The 15,965-nt window shown below is 37.2% G+C and overlaps 1 protein-coding gene across 1 annotated transcript; it reads left to right on the top strand.

Annotated features, from left to right (window-relative positions):
- The first annotated feature begins 596 nt into the window (after positions 1–596).
- Positions 597–15,278, top strand: LOC306878760 (ubiquitin carboxyl-terminal hydrolase 40-like). The gene is made up of 31 exons (XM_079431276.1): positions 597–1,341; positions 2,197–2,264; positions 2,357–2,470; positions 2,920–3,084; positions 3,358–3,504; positions 4,108–4,251; positions 4,526–4,654; positions 4,774–4,902; positions 5,178–5,285; positions 5,709–6,024; positions 6,222–6,303; positions 6,386–6,557; positions 6,775–6,859; positions 7,362–7,432; positions 7,815–8,176; positions 8,838–8,994; positions 9,384–9,444; positions 9,625–9,678; positions 9,762–9,850; positions 9,942–10,028; positions 10,119–10,155; positions 10,246–10,310; positions 10,415–10,489; positions 10,575–10,683; positions 10,805–10,884; positions 12,099–12,217; positions 12,353–12,418; positions 12,522–12,732; positions 12,820–12,915; positions 13,151–13,245; positions 13,633–15,278. Exons 1-31 carry the CDS (start codon positions 1,149–1,151, stop codon positions 13,745–13,747), a joined length of 3,801 nt encoding a protein of 1,266 aa, XP_079287402.1. The 5' UTR covers positions 597–1,148; the 3' UTR covers positions 13,748–15,278.
- The last annotated feature ends 687 nt before the right edge of the window (positions 15,279–15,965 follow it).

Consider the following 15,965-nt stretch of genomic DNA (forward strand, 5'->3'; position numbering starts at 1 on the left):
AAACTACCTCATCTGTGTAAAAAGGACTGTCAAGATGCAAGATAAACTTTCAGTGGTGAATCTCACAAATGTGTCCTTAAATCACTGTTAAAATGACATTAAAAAGACTTCTGTTTCAAGAAGTTAACATCTGCACATTGGACATCCTGTGAATCAAGAAAGTGAAATGAGGGCACAGAATATTTAGCTTTTATTTCCAACATAGGCCTACATTTTCCATAAATAGGGTACAATCATTTGTGGAAAGTGCATACAATGTTTAATTAATATTATATTAGGAATGTAAAATAATGTAATAAATAATATTATTTATATGTAAAAATGTATTTTACCTCTTGTTCTTCACACTACAATAAATTGATCTTACTTTATAGCTGTTTTATCAGTGTTCATGTTTCACAGATTTAAATATGAACATTTATGTGTGTAATACATTAATTTTGTATAGGCCGTTTGTGTATATTATATAAATATGTAATCTTTAAACTACAGAACCCATAAAGCCAAGGTACAGCCAGTTGAAGGAAATATGTAGTTCTTCTAAGCTAAACAAGATTACTTGCACGAACGAGGGCCGTTAACATGGAGAACTACACGTACCACAATGCACAGCGGCTTGACGTGTCATCAAGCAAACATGGCTGCGTCCTAAAAACATTAATGGTTTTCTACTCAGATTTCAATTCTTCCATTATTACTACTAACAAACTGGTCGATTCGAATGAAAGAGTCGAGTTTAAAACGATTATTTACGTTAGCGGTCTAATAAAACGAAAGTAATACAGCAGCTGTCAACGATAATTGTTCTTTTAAACAATATGGAAGCAGTGCAGTCACCTCTCAGATGTCCACGTTGCGTTTTAAGGACTGAGATTTACTCACGACACCTGTGATTCATCCAGAGGAACGTCACGACACTTAAACGGGGCAAAAAGAGCATTCGGTTCTACTTTTGGTTTGGAAAAGCGATGTTTAGTCCTGTAAAATCATCGTATTCCAGGGTGAGCCCATTGACTGTTAATCGGGAGCTGGGGAAGACCAAGATGAGATAGCAAAAGGTGAAACACTTCTCTTTCACAGTAAACGAAACTCGGTTCAGTAAAGAACAGGAGGTTTCCAAAACTAAGCTTTACAAGGCAGCTGCGGTCATGTTTGGAGATCTGTTTGAGGAGGACGGGGATGGCTTTTCCTCTTCTACACCTGGCACAGGTGTGAGGGGGAGAGAGAGTGAGCCTCCACCACCCCGAGGGAAAATCAATCTTTGCGGGATCAAGAATCAGGGTGGCACCTGTTACCTCAACTCGCTGATCCAGACTCTGCTGTTCACACCAGAGTTTAGGGGTAAGACGGGCTGCAAATAAATCAGATATTTTATTACTATTTAAATAATTAGTATGTCTAAAATTAACATTTCGTTATTATTTACTTAACAGCATTCTGGCCTCTCTGATTCATAATGAAGCTTCGAATTTTATTAATATCTTGTTTCGAATCAATTATTAGGAGCTAGTGAAATTTCGATGGTTTATCTGCTGATCCCGTGTCTAAAATGGATTTAGCAGTTCTTCGTTGGGTTTTATAATTTAAGATCAGTTTTAATGACAAACATAGGTGTGTGTAGTGGAAAAAGTGGTGACGTTCATGGACAAAAAAACACACAAAACAAACTAAAAATTGTTGAAAGAACACAAGTTACACGTGCATGTTTTTGATATTTAGTGATTTTTTACTTTACACTTTCATGATAACATTTGCAGTTGGTTTGTAAAATGTTATGTTTGGGTTCAATGACTCACTTATTCTTTGCTATTTACTTTTCTGTAAGTTTGAAGCTTGACAGCCCAAGTCCTCATTCACTTTATATTGATGGAGTGGCCAAGATACTTATAAAAAACAAAGCCATACAGCAGTGATCCTCAAATCTGGCTCGCAAGATCCACTTTCCTGCAGAGTTTAGCTCCAACCCTGATCAAACTCACCTACCTGTTTTTTTCTACTGATCCTGAAGACATTGATTAGCATGCTCAGGTGTGTTTGGTTAGGGTTAGAGCTAAACTCTGCAGGAAAGTGGATCTTGCGAGCCAGATTTGAGGATCACTGCTGTACAGGGTTGAAACAACATGAGAATGACAGAATTATCTTTTTGGGGTGAATTAATTTGTTTATGGAGTTATGACATAAAATCATCTCTTGCAGAGGAGCTGTTCCATCTCGGACCGGATGAATTAGGATGTCTGGCTGACAAAGACAAACCAGAGGCAAAGGTGTGTATGAATGTGTGTAAGTGGGAGATTACGCTTTATACGTTTTTATAAGGATCAGATGGATAGATGTTTCCGGGTCTGTGTGTTCTCAGGTCCGTGTGATTCCTCTGGAGCTTCAGAGACTGTTTTGTCATCTGCTGCTGGTGGATGAACTAACAGCCTCCACGACAGACCTGACTGACAGTTTTGGGTGGACGAACAATGAGGTACAAAGACTTTGTGATCTGTACTTACTGTCCATGTTGCAGGTTTAGATTTTCATCTAACAAAGAAAACTGCAAAGACAGTCCCTCGGTAATAATAAATAATAATACGTTTTATTCATATAGCGCCTTTCCAGAGCTCAAGGACACTTTGCAGTAACATCAGAAATGTGAGGAAAACATCAAACAGTAATACGGGGAAAAAAAAGAATCTGGGGTTAAGTGGTTTCCCAGGGTCACATGGGTCACTTTGGATAATAGCATCTATGATGTAACTGAATTATCTTGCTTTAGGCAAAATGAGCAACCGTTCAAATAGAAATGAGTGCTTTACTCTGGTTTGAGACCAAACAGTGGCTTGTAAATCACACAAAGTGTCTGGTTAAAGTTCAGCTAAAATGATCAAGCAGCTTGTTCAAATCTTTGGTCTTCTGTTTTGATTTTGTCTTTAGGAAATGGGTCAGCAGGATGTGCAGGAGCTGAACCGGATCCTGTTCAGTGCTCTGGAGAGCTCTTTAGTAGGCACTTCAGGCAGCAGTCTCATACACCGGCTGTACCACGGGACGCTTGTCAACCAGATCACCTGCAAGGAGTGCGGTAATATTAGTGAGAGACAGGTCAGAAAAGAGAATGTGCCCTTTTTTTCCCTTTACTTATGTTTGCTTCCAGCAGTCCAACTGTGACAACTTTAAAAATAACCAGCACAAAAACAGAGCAAATTTATTATTTATGATACACTGTTCAAAAGTTTGGGTCTTTGTTTATTTCTTTTTTTTTTTTTTTTTTGGGAAATTAAGAATTTTATTAGCAAGGACACATTCATTAAAGACATTTATAATGTTACAATATATTTATATGTGAAATAAATGCTTCTATTTCTGTTCTCTCAGGAGGACTTTCTGGACCTGACTGTGTCAGTGCGTGGTGTGAGTGGGCTAGAGGAGGCGCTGTGGAACATGTTTGTGGAGGAGGAGATGTTTGAGGGTAATAATCTGTACCGCTGCAGCAGATGTGATCAGCTGGTTAGGGCCGCTAAGGTCAGTCACCTCTCAGAACTCAAACTCTTTTTATCTGAGGTAATACTGTTCATTTGTCCTTCGAGTCCTTACACAATGGAGAATTTTTGCAAAATGAGGTATTCAACTGTTTAGAAGTTTAAGGTCTGTAATAATTTTTCATGTTTTTGAGTTGTCTTTTATGCTCACCAAGGCTGCTTTTAATTAATTTGATTGTAAAAACAGTAACATTGTAAATTATTGATTCAATTTAAAATAACTGTTTTCTATTTTAATATATTTTAATATGTAATGTGTTCCAGTGATGCAAAGCTGAATTTTCAGCATCATTACTCCAGTCTTCAGTGTCACATGATCCTTCAGAAATCATTCTAATATGCTGATTTGGCGTTGACATTTTGTTTTATCACAGTTGAAAACAGTCGTGCTTAATATTTTTATGAAATCCATGACCCATTTTTTCAGGATTCTATAGATGGTTTTATAGATCAAGGAAATTTGATTCCACATGTAATATGATCCCTATTAACATGTGAATGGCACTAAATCATTACTCTAGATACACATTCAGATGAGTCAGCTGTAGTTGGTTATAAACCTGCCTAATTTGGTCTTTCGTTGCAGTCTGCTAAACTGAGAAAACTTCCACCATTCCTGACCATTTCTTTGTTGAGGTTCAACTTTGACTTTGCCAAGTGTGAGCGCTACAAAGAGACCGGGAGCTACGTTTTTCCTCATACATTCAACCTCAGACCATTTTGTGAGCAGGTACCAAAGCTGGATCACACTCAAATATATTTTCCAAACTCTCCAGCCAAGTGAGATAAGTCTGTGTTATTGGTGGAGATACTGCACTGAACAGTGTATGATATCTGGTTGTGTATTGTAGAATCCACTGCAAGCTCAGAGTTACCATCCTGTTAGCAGCTGTTGAGAACATTTAGATTTAGAAACTAGAAACACAGCTCTAGATGGAGAGCTATAATGACCACAGCAACTCAATTTCAAAGCAAGGGTTTAACAAATGCTGTGTTTCTAACAGAACAACTGGCCAGACTCAGAGTATTCGTACGAGCTCTTCTCTGTTATTATACATAAAGGAGGCTGTTATGGAGGTCATTATCATGTCTACATCAAAGACATCGATCAGCTCGGCCACTGGGAGGCACCGGTCAGTCTGTTGTTTTTTTTATTGCAGTCTCTGTGTATGGTTCAATATTAACCAGTCCAATCCAAAAGTGACAAGTAACCACTATTTGTGATTTAAAAAAAAAAAAATTATCTTCTCAGGAGGAAGAGGTAAAAGTGAAGGTGAAAACCCGGAGACAAGAGGACAAAGTTGGGGAAAGAAAGAAAGACAGTGAAAATTCTGTTGACACAGAGGATCCACTCTCTGTTCTTACTGACATTCTGGCTCAGGTACGCCATTACACCATAAAGCTCTACAGCTATGCAAGACTGTAAGTAGATGTTTGAAATATTAACACTTTTTGATTTGTAGCAGTTATTTAATGTATACAATGATGAAATTCCATCTGAATCAAGAAACTGTCGTTTTATTCACATCACAGCACAATAAAGGGAAATTATGAGCATATTCTGTGTTTTGAAAGGCTGGACAACTGTAATCAATGTTTCTTAAAGTTTGTGGTCATACAATTTCACATGCTGATTTTCACTTGTTTTTTTGTCAGGAGGAGTCAAAATGTGTGCTTGTAGACCAGTTGGGCCAAAAGCTGATGAATAAAACGGGCACGCCATGGAGCAAAAAATATAAAAAACAGTATGGCACCATCAGCAAGGTTGGGGTTCTGAAGTTGTATACTATTCTTCACACAGATACAGTAATAGACTAATGTTCAAAAGTTTGGGGCCAAGAAGGTTGTTAATTTTTATTTTTTATTTTTTTAACTTAAATGTTTTTCTGTCTATTCGTATTTCATAATATTACTTTATTTTTCATCCAAAAAAATGTTGCCTTGTTTAACATAAGAGACTTTCAAAAACATAAAAAAAAAAACTTACGGATCCTAAATTTTTGAATTTATTAATTGTTTATCCACAGTGACTTATTAGAATAGTAAAATTAGTAGAATATATTAGTAATTTATGATACAGGCCAATAACAGCAGTGCTGAAATATACCATTTTTCTTTTATGGTTGAAATGCTAGAATAGTGTAACTGAAGGAAAGTATTCGTACTGACCATTTTGTCATCCATCAGTTTCTTCAGAACCACCCTGAAGTGTTTATGCTGGTCTCCAATGGAACCTGTGTAGCTCTGAAAGTCGCTGGTCCTGCAACAACAGAACCCAGTCCAACAGAGCCAGTCAGTTCAACTTCAGCCAATAACAGCCCAGAGAACACTGAGCCGGAAACAACAGGAGACACTGAAGGCCCTGACGGATGTCAGTGGTTTGACCTGAATGACTCCACTGTGACGGCCATTACGGAGAAGGACATAGAGAAGCAGTTTCAGGGAAAAGAGAGTGCCTACATGCTCTTTTACAGGAAGACAAGTATGAAAAGACCTCCAGAAGGTATGTATGTGCAGAGCACAGGGTCCAGCCATCAATGGCCATTTTTTACCACATGTGAAACAAAAGCTAATTTTATTGCTTTTTAGTGCTTGGCAAGTGTTCATTTTGGACTCTGTGTGTGCATCTGTGGTGCAAATCCATTTTAATACTGAAATGTTATTATACAAAAGGCTATTTTTGTGTATCTTTTTAAACAGCCATTGGAAACCCTGCGTACAAAGTGCCTCCTCACCTGGTGGAGATGGTACTAGAGGAGAATGCAAGACTTCAGCAGAGAAGGTGGTTTTATATACACTCATACACACTCACACGCTCAGCATTGGGTATTTTATGCAATGTTAAAACCATCTGTCTCTTGTAGAGCTGAGTTTGATGCCAGCAGCAACAGCATTGAAGTGCGGCTGCATTTGGCCCCTCATTACCACTATCAAAATGGAGCCCTGCACCCCATATCTCCAGATGAAGACTCCATCATCACAATCACTTTTGACCGCAGAAAGACTGTGGGAGACCTGCGAATGGCCATCTACCAGGTGACATCACTAAACTATTTCTAGTCCTCCTTCCTTAGCTGTGCTCACACATGCTGCAATTTCTCAGTAACAGTACGACCTAATGTAATTCATTTTCAGTGATAGTCGATGGTCATTTCTGGCTACATGAGCAAAAACATTTTTAATGGAGATGGTTTAGATTAGATCTGACAGAATATGTTGAGTTTTCTCTGACCTTTTGACCTTGGTTTCATAGATGCAAGATCTTTGGGAAGGAGACATGGCATTGACATTGGCTAAGAATGTGCCAGCTGGGTTACATTTGTATGATACACTGACAGGTGAACAAACATAATTTTTGCACTTTTTGTAAAAAATTTATACATTTATTCAGCAAGGACAAAAGTGGCAGTGTCATATCATCTACTTCAAATAAATGCTGTTCTTTTGAACTTTCTATTCAACAAAAAAAATCCTGAAAAAATGCATCACACAAATATGAAGCAGCACAACAATTTTTGGCTTTGATGATAATAAGAAAGCAGCAAATCATCACATTAGAATGATTTCTGAAGCATCATGTGACACTAAAGACTGGAGTAATGGCTGATAAATTCAGCGTTGCAATTACAGGAATAAATAGTTTTAAAATCTATTCAAATAGAAATGCTTATTTTAAACATTTACATTTTTTGTTACTGTGTTTTATATTAAAATGCCTTGGTGAACATAAGTGTCTTCTTTAAAAACATTATAAAATCTTACCGACTCCAAGTGTACATGATTATTTTTTGTTAACAACTGTTCAAGTGTACACGATTCTGGTCTCTTGTGTTGTTTCAGATGACCAGATATCCCTGTATAGTGCAAGAGTGTCTAATGGCTCTGATCTCTTTGTGTGGAATGGAAGAGAGGTGAGCTCCTACTTCATCAGTGGTCTCATAGATTCATTATGAAATTGACAATATCCCTTTTCTACTAAATTGTCGGAGCTCTATTTGTGCTCATTTGAGGCATCTGTGAAACTCTTTCAGAACATGTTTCCACTGACGCCCACAAATAAACATGGCGCCTCACAATGAACATACAAACATCCAAAGTCATTTAACTTGTTACCTTTTTTCAGCGCATAATGCTTTTTTCAGAATCGCCATTTCTTCTGTGTGATGTATCAAGACAGATTAAGCACTGGCTTTGACAATGGCACCTCGTTGTTGGAAAAGAGATATATGTTGATTGCAATTTAAAATCGTTAAACCCAAATTGATATTTTCCTGTTCCCTCTCTTTCTTTCAGGTCAGTGGTGTGGCGGTGAAAACTGGCATCGAATGGGAGCCTGTTTTGCTGACTTTGCTGCGTCCCTCTGTGGAGGAGCTGGGATGTGGGGATGGGTCAGGGGTGGAAGACACTGATGGATCTGGTCTGGTGCGTTCCATGAAGGGCTTTGCTGGTGGGGCCACTCTGGGTACAGTGCTCGAGGCTCTAGGGCCTCAAGAGGCCTTTCTTTGCCAGGAGCAGAGCCGTCCAGGGGCCAATGGGGGCGGAGCGAGTGGTTGGAGGGTTTTTCCACCTCAGGACATGCAGAGGACACTGAGAGAGCTGTCTCTGAAGGACGGAGACGCCCTGCTGCTACTGCAGCCAGAGGAACTAGACAGCAGGTAAAGGAAGCCCTTGATACCATTTTTTTGAACACAGCAAAAATTCATATTAAACGCACTCAATTTAAGTTAGTTCACCAAAAAATTTAAATTCTGTCATCATTTACTAATCCTTATGTCGTTCATCAAATAGATTTTTGAAACAGAAATGAAGATATTTATGAATTTGTAAAGAAATTGGTAACACTTTATTTTAAGGTGTGCTTGTTACGTTACATGTACTTACTATTATAATAGCAATAAATTATGCATAATAACATGCAAGTAACCCTAAGCTAAACCCTAATCCTACCCATATTGTAATTATATGTAGTTAATTAATATTACTCAGTACTTAAATGTATAATTACACTGTAACAAGGACCCCTTAAAATAAAGTATAACCAAGATTTTGTTTTATTATTGAAACAATTTTCAGTAGCAGGTCTGCATTTATACTGCATATTTCACACATTTTTGAAACAAGGTGTCTGTTTTAAAATTGCTTAAGACCTTATGCAATTACATTAATAAAAGTTATGAAAATGTTTGTCTTGTTATTGTAATGAGATTTAAATGCTGTAATGTGATGCTTTTAAAAGTAACATTTCACAACACTGATACTAGAGAAGTAAATGTATACCGTAAATACTGATATAATAGGAACCATGATTTTCTACAGTATCTTCAGCCTCAGCGGTGACATGGTCACTGTGACAACGCCCTCAGACTGCCGCTGGCTGCAGGTGGAGTTTTGCCCACAGAGTGGAATGAAGGAGGAAGAGGAGGAGGAGGAGCAAGGGAAGAAAAGGAGTAAAGTCTCAGCTTCAGGGAACATGGTCAGAATGAAAACATGCATGGACACACACTGTGTTATTTTGGTATTATTTATATAATATTATAGTATGTTTTGAAATGGTTTCATTTTTTATAGATTAAATTTTAATTTAGGTTTTAGTAATTTGTGCTTTATTAGTTTTTTTTTTTTTTTTACATTTAGCTTTTTTATTTTTAATTGTTTAAATTTTAGTATGTAAACTTTATTAAAACATTCTATTTCACGACTAATCTTAAGTTTATCATATAATATTTATATATTTTATTTCAGCTTTGTTTCAGTTAATGAAAATTAATTTGAATACTTTATTTTAGTTGACAGTAATACTGTGTTGTGCACAGCTCTGGTTGTAGTACAGGTGTCCTGATTTGCTGTGTGTGACTCTTGCAGCTGCTGGCGGAGGTGAAGGAAAAGGCTCTTGAGGAACTTCGCTTACAGGATGAGCTCAGTGGTAATAACACTATATAATAATACTCAGTAATATACAATAATGCTTATTAACAATGAAAAAACTCAATACCTTCTCATAGCCTTTTTATTGATACATTATTTTGTTTCAACTTTTTATACGTTTTTCTCTGTATCAGCATTGCCTAGATCAGTATCTAATTTATTTTTATTCTGCGTTTAGGTGTTGAATGTTGTCTGAGGCAGATGGATAGAACTGGAAAACTTTCACCTCCAGGTATCTTCTCAAAACAGTCATCAGCACCCCTAATGTGATCCCTCTAAAGGTTTACATGCTAAACGGGTTTCTGTGTGTTCTAGTTCATGAGCATTTGAGTGTTCGGGATGCAGGGATCAGGTTGATGACTTCACTCTACCTGTGTCCCGGACCAGTGCCAACAGCAACACAGGTGTGTTCATACAATTTGCGCACGTGTGAATGTGATGCAGAATGCATATCACAACTTTTCTGTAATGAGAAAATATCTTTTCTCCATGCAGTTGTTCTTGTACTTCAGTGTTGGTCTAGTGCCCTCAGTTGGTCAGGAGCTAGAGATTATTGTAGAGGAGTCTCTAACCGTCAAAGAGGTGAACTCTCTGGATTTTGTATGAAATTGAGCTGTTCTGAAAAAAAAGAAAAGCTGTTTAAAAATGCTCTTAAAATTCCTCTTATTCCAGTGCCTTAAGGAAATGTTGCAGATGGCGAAACTTGATGGTAAAATCGTTCAAATGTTTGCTTTTTAATGGCATATTTAACTTGTCTAGATTTCTCAGATTTATTAATGAAACGTGTTTCTCTCTCTAGGTGAGTCATGGCACTTGAGGATAGTGGACTGGTGTGAGGAAATTGGAGAGCCACTTATGGATGAGGTATTTTACGTAAAAATCTCTAAAAAAGAATCATAATCCACTAATCTCTTTCTCAATTTGCTATGATTTAAAATATTTGACTACTTTTTGCTCTTGTCTCCCAGAATGCATCTCTGAAAGAAGCAAAGGTCATTCATGGGGACACACTGGTGCTGGTGGAGGGGCGGCTGCCTCCAAAGGTGCGTTTTCAGTTTTGGATGATTTCTTATGTAAGAAGGAAATAAACTTTTCAAACAGATTTCTTTCATCTTATCTCAATTTTAGGGTTACCTCAAACTGTCTGTGAAGATGTACATAGACGCAATTGACAGCTCCAGCGTTCCAGAGCTGAACCACACAGCAGAGTGCCTGAGCATTGAGGGGCTCACCACAGGTTCGACTTTTAGCACATTTTCTAAAAACCAAGTGAGATTTGTTGTTTTTGTCAGATCATGACTGCTTGGGCAATATCTCTGGTTTGTGCTTGTTTATATGTGTGTGTCCTGGTGTTTCAGAGGGGTCTGGATCAGAGATGAGATTCATTGGTCATGTGGAGATATCAGAGGAGGCTTCACTTGATGATCTCAAGACTCAGGTTGGCAATCACTACTCACAGCCTTAATGATGGCAACTGATAATGATAACTTAAAGGTGAAGTGTGTAATTGCAGAAATGTTTCCCAACACTTTTCCTCCACGTAATCCTAACAGCCCTTCCAAACAGAATATATACAAAATACCTGTCACAGGTCCTGATTTTGTGTGATAATCACCATTGTGCATGGTTATACTATAACAATAGATGACACAAAATATACAAACAATGCAGTCGAAGTGTACAAAGTTTACAACGTTTGCCTTTTTTTTTTCTTTTTTTTTTTTTAAATCTATCTATATTGTATTTGTTATTTACTGACTTAAATTTCTTTGATAAATGGTCAGATGATTCCAGAATCCAAATGTATCTCTTATCTTTTTTTTTTCTTCTTTTATTTTAAAGGCAAAAGTAGCTAAATGTGTTGGGCAGTTTCTACATATACACGTTTCTTATTTTATTTTATTTTATTTTTAATTTGTGGGGCAGTCGTGGCCTAATGGATAGTGTGTTGGACTTGTAACCTGAAGGTCGTGGGTTTGAGTCTCAGGTCCGGCAGGGATTGTAGGTGGGGGGAGAGAATAACGATGATATTAAACTGGAACAAGAGAAAATATTTTAAAATAAAAAAATTCACCTTTTATGGGTACAATTGTTACCCATCACTCATTTAACAATTAAACGATTGAAAGAAAAGGTTGAGAAGCTAGGGAAGATGGAAGTACTGTACACTACCATTCAAAGATTTGAGGTCAGTGTGATTTATTGATTTATTTATATATGTATTGGAAAGAAATATACTTTTATTTAGCAAGGATTTCTATTTAAAAATGCTGTTCTTTTCTGTTTTCTATTCCGCATGACTGTTTTCAACATTGATAACAGTAAGAAAGCACTAAATCAGCATATTTTAATGATTTCAGAAGGATCATATGACTGAAGACTGGAGTAATGATGCTGAAAATTCAGCTTTGCATTACAAGAATAAATTGAAAACAGACATTTTCTTTAAAATTGTAATAAATCACAATTTTTTTTTTATTTTTTTTTTTTATATCAAACAAATGACCTTGGTGACCATAAGAGACCACTTTCAAAAACCCCAAACTTTTGAGCAGTGTATGCTTGTGGCTGCAGTGTAACACTGCGAGTAAAATGAGCAAATAACACTGCACCCACCATCCCTTGAGAAAAGACACATTTGTGTTTTTGTAGATGATGACTCTGCCGGCACTTCAGGATGTGTGTGTGCCCAGTCCTGCGTTTCTGCGTGTATGGCTGCTAGAGGGCAAGACACTGTCCAGGATACTCAGAGGAAACCAGCAGACACTCAGGTTGCTAGCTTTGGATTTCCTTCATGCTCATGAATGGTGCTGTAATGGAAACACTGAACACTGGTGATGGTGGAAAAAGCTTGTGAAACTTTTCATTGTACTGTATGTGGGGTTGAAGTCCTTCTTTTCCTTTAGGAAGCTAAAGCTGGGGAATGGGGCGGAGTTGTGTGTTCAGAGGCTGATGAAAGAGGAGGACCTGGGGTGAGACTTTCTGAGAGCAATACAGATATTGAGGCGATTGATCAAATCCAAGGAAGATTGAAACTGAAAAGCACTGATCATTCTTTTCTCTTTATCTCTACAGCCTGAAGAATTTATTGCTGAGGGTTCAGATTGGGGTGCCAGGAGAGAAGGCGTATTATCCTTCTGAGGAGTTCTTGTGGGACGCAGGGCGGGACGGCACCCCCAGGGGCCTGTACGCTGCTCTGGCCTCCCTGTACGGTCTCACTCCTGACAACCTGCTCCTGGCTAAACACCTGCCTGACAAACACACCTGGATGCCCATTTCCAACTGGGTGAGAAGAGGGAGTTAAAATAGGATTACAGTATGTTTTTTGGTGAGAGTTGAGTATACTTGAATAATCACTTCTGAATAATCCCAGACACAGCAGGTTTCAAAAAAGAAGAAGAAGAGGAAAGCTGAGAGTCTCCAGGCTGCTCCCTTCTACCTGAAAGATGGAGATATTATAGGTGTCAAGGTAAATTTAATCAAAAGTCTGTTTAAATACTGTTATTGTAGAAACCGTGTCTAAAATGTGTCTAATCTGCTGTTGGTCAGGTAAATAGATAACCCGTCCCCAAATGTTTGTACCCTTTTTGAGTTAAGTTACTAACAGAAAATAATTACTTTATAGATATTTAACAGTGGAATATCACATTGCTGGGGGGTTTCAGTAATGCCTTACTCTGTCCCTTTTTTTGTTTTGTGTGTAGAATCTGCTAATAGACAATAATAAAGAATTCACTACTCTGGAAGATGAGATTGGTCTGCAGAGACACAAGGAGGAGGCAGCAAATCACAACACAAGGTGCATCTTCTGTTTTGTTTTGTCACTCTCCAAGATTACAAGATATTGGTTCGTCAGTGTTTGCTGATTTCATTTGATTAAATATGTAGTAAAAAATGCTGTAACGTGGTCTTTGTCAGTAATCTATTTTTTAAGTTAGTATATTTATTCAGCTAGGATGCATTAAATTAATTTATAGTCATTTATGTTTCACCAATATGCTGTTCTACTTTTTGAACTGCCTGACAAAAAAGTATCAAGCATTCCACAAAAGTGGGCACAAATATTTTCAACATTGTGTGTATTTTTGATCAAATAAATGCAGTCTTGGTGAGCATGAGATTCTTTTTCAAAAATATTAAAAAGTCTTGCTAACCCCATTTTTTTAAACTTTATGTTGTTCACTAGGGGGCGTCCTGCCACTGGAGAATGTTCACAAGATGTTGGGTCCAAGAAGTCGGGCCCAACTAAAAACCGGAAACCAGAGGTGGCCTTATCAATCAATGTGGGAGTGTTCAGGTAACCCACCCTGCGAACAGCCACTTTAAAGCTGCCTGTTGGTCTTCAAAACCTTCACTAAGGCCACTATGGTGCCATGGCAGAGTCTGCCCCACTGAGTCACAGCAAGAAAGCCAAAACGAAGACTTTGTGATAATATGATTCTTTGGGCAGTGGGATGCTGATCCATAACTTAATTTTAAGTGGAAATATCTTCAATCACTGAAATTTCTTGAAGTTTGCACACTTTCATTGCCCTTTTATATGCAATTCATTCCTGGAGCAAATATTTGTACCCTACAAGACTAAGAGATCAGTTTCAGCCTATGCCAATGGATTTATCCTGCCTCACTTCTGAGAGTTTGCAGTTTTTTGTTTTTTTTTACAAGGAAGGGTTTGATGGTAATGATGTGTAAGGTTACAACTTTTCTTCAATTTTTGTTTTCAACAAAATCACAATACTGTATGGAAGATGTTTTACTCAGATAATACCATATGTGCAATTCTTTATCATTTATAATACTCAAAAATAAAATTCTGTGATTATAAACTCACCCCCATATGATCCCAGACTGTAATTTAGGCTGCTATTCATGTCAGTCATAATATTTCTGTTTGTCCAGTACAAAAGTCATCATTACTTGTCATTAATGGCACTATGTTTTTTAGAGACTGAATGTGATCATTTTTAGGTCAAGGTGAAAACACTGAACTATCAGTAAATATGTATGTTTCTCACAAAGCTTGGATTATTAATCACTGGTCATATGGATATTTTTGGTGTGTAAAATTTCTGCTTTTTTTCCCCCTTTTTTATGTTCTACATGAAGGTGATTGTGAATGATGACGATTTTCATTTTTGAATTTTTCATTGTCAAACATGATTAAAAAATAACTTGTTCTCTGCCACCTTTATAACCAAAATGAATTGATTTCTCAGAACATGGTGGTTGATTCAATGAGTCTTGATGGTGCTGGCCTCATGTCATATATTCTAGTGTTTCAGTATCTTTTCCATTTGAGGTTGAAAAATGTATGTTTATGCCTCTTCCCCCTCTCCCACTGCAGGAAATCAGCTGTGTGTGCTGAAATAGTGCAACGAGAGAGAAACAAATGCTGTTCTGTAACCCCCAAAAAACGTATTTTACAGCCTTTTTAATGAAAAGTCCACAAGACTATAATACTGCAGTTTCTTGTTATTCTAATGGCACAACCAAGCGAGAAGAAAATACTCTCCTGAATCAGAGACATGCAAATCAGGGATGGATATCCATATTAGTTTTCTTGCTTTTTTTCTCTCTGTTGAGGAGAAAATAAAGACACTGATTTGAACTGGAATGGTTTTGAGCACAAAGCAAGTATTTTAAGAAACGGTTTTATGTATGAATTGCATGTATAGATAAATATTGTTTGCCTTGTTTCCAATAAAAAAAGTAATGTTTCGTAGTACTGTAAATGATAAGTAGTATGTGGGTACATCTATGAGGGTTTTTTTTTTTTTTTTTGCATTCATATTTTCTTTTCATTAAAAATAAATCAAATTTTGTTTTGAAATCAAAGGTCTCTGTTATGCTTTTTAAGTGGTTGCACAAATTTCCTATATAATCTGTGACTCTATGCACTGACTTCTGCATAACACTGTCCAACAGCTTAAAATACTTTTGAGTGGCAAATTAAAACCACTAAGGATTTTCACAGCATTATGTAACATGCAATACATTTTTTTCCTTTTCTTTCATTCTTTCCTTTTTTTTTTGGTTCGTGCAACAAACAAATTAATGAATGATCGACCAAAAACAAGTGTACTGTCCATGAAGTATGGGTAAAATAAGGGCAGAAGAGATAATGCTGTAAGATACACTAAAAATGCTGGGTTAAATACAACCCAGTGCTGGGTAAATATTGGACAGAACACATGCTGGGTTGTTTTCAACCACAAATTGGGTTAAATGTTTAACCCAACCTTCTGGGCAGTAACCCAACTGCTAGGTCTGCTAGATAAAAATCCATATTTTACCCAGCATTTTTTTTTTTAGAGTGAAGGGATATGTAAATGCATTCATTGCCTATAGGTGACCGGAAAGAGTATTTGAAGACTTTTACTGTCGGGTTTAATTATATGATTTGACCATTTTCCTCGTGTGTGGAACGTGGCCTCGACTGTTCTGGTTCAAATACAAGTCATTCAAAACCAGTGTTGCCTACTAATTTTCAGGGAAAGTTACTAAAGGCAGCACAGTTTG

The sequence above is a fragment of the Barbus barbus genome (genome assembly GCF_936440315.1).
Source record: "Barbus barbus genome assembly, chromosome: 13".
Classification (NCBI taxonomy): Eukaryota; Metazoa; Chordata; class Actinopteri; order Cypriniformes; family Cyprinidae; genus Barbus; species Barbus barbus.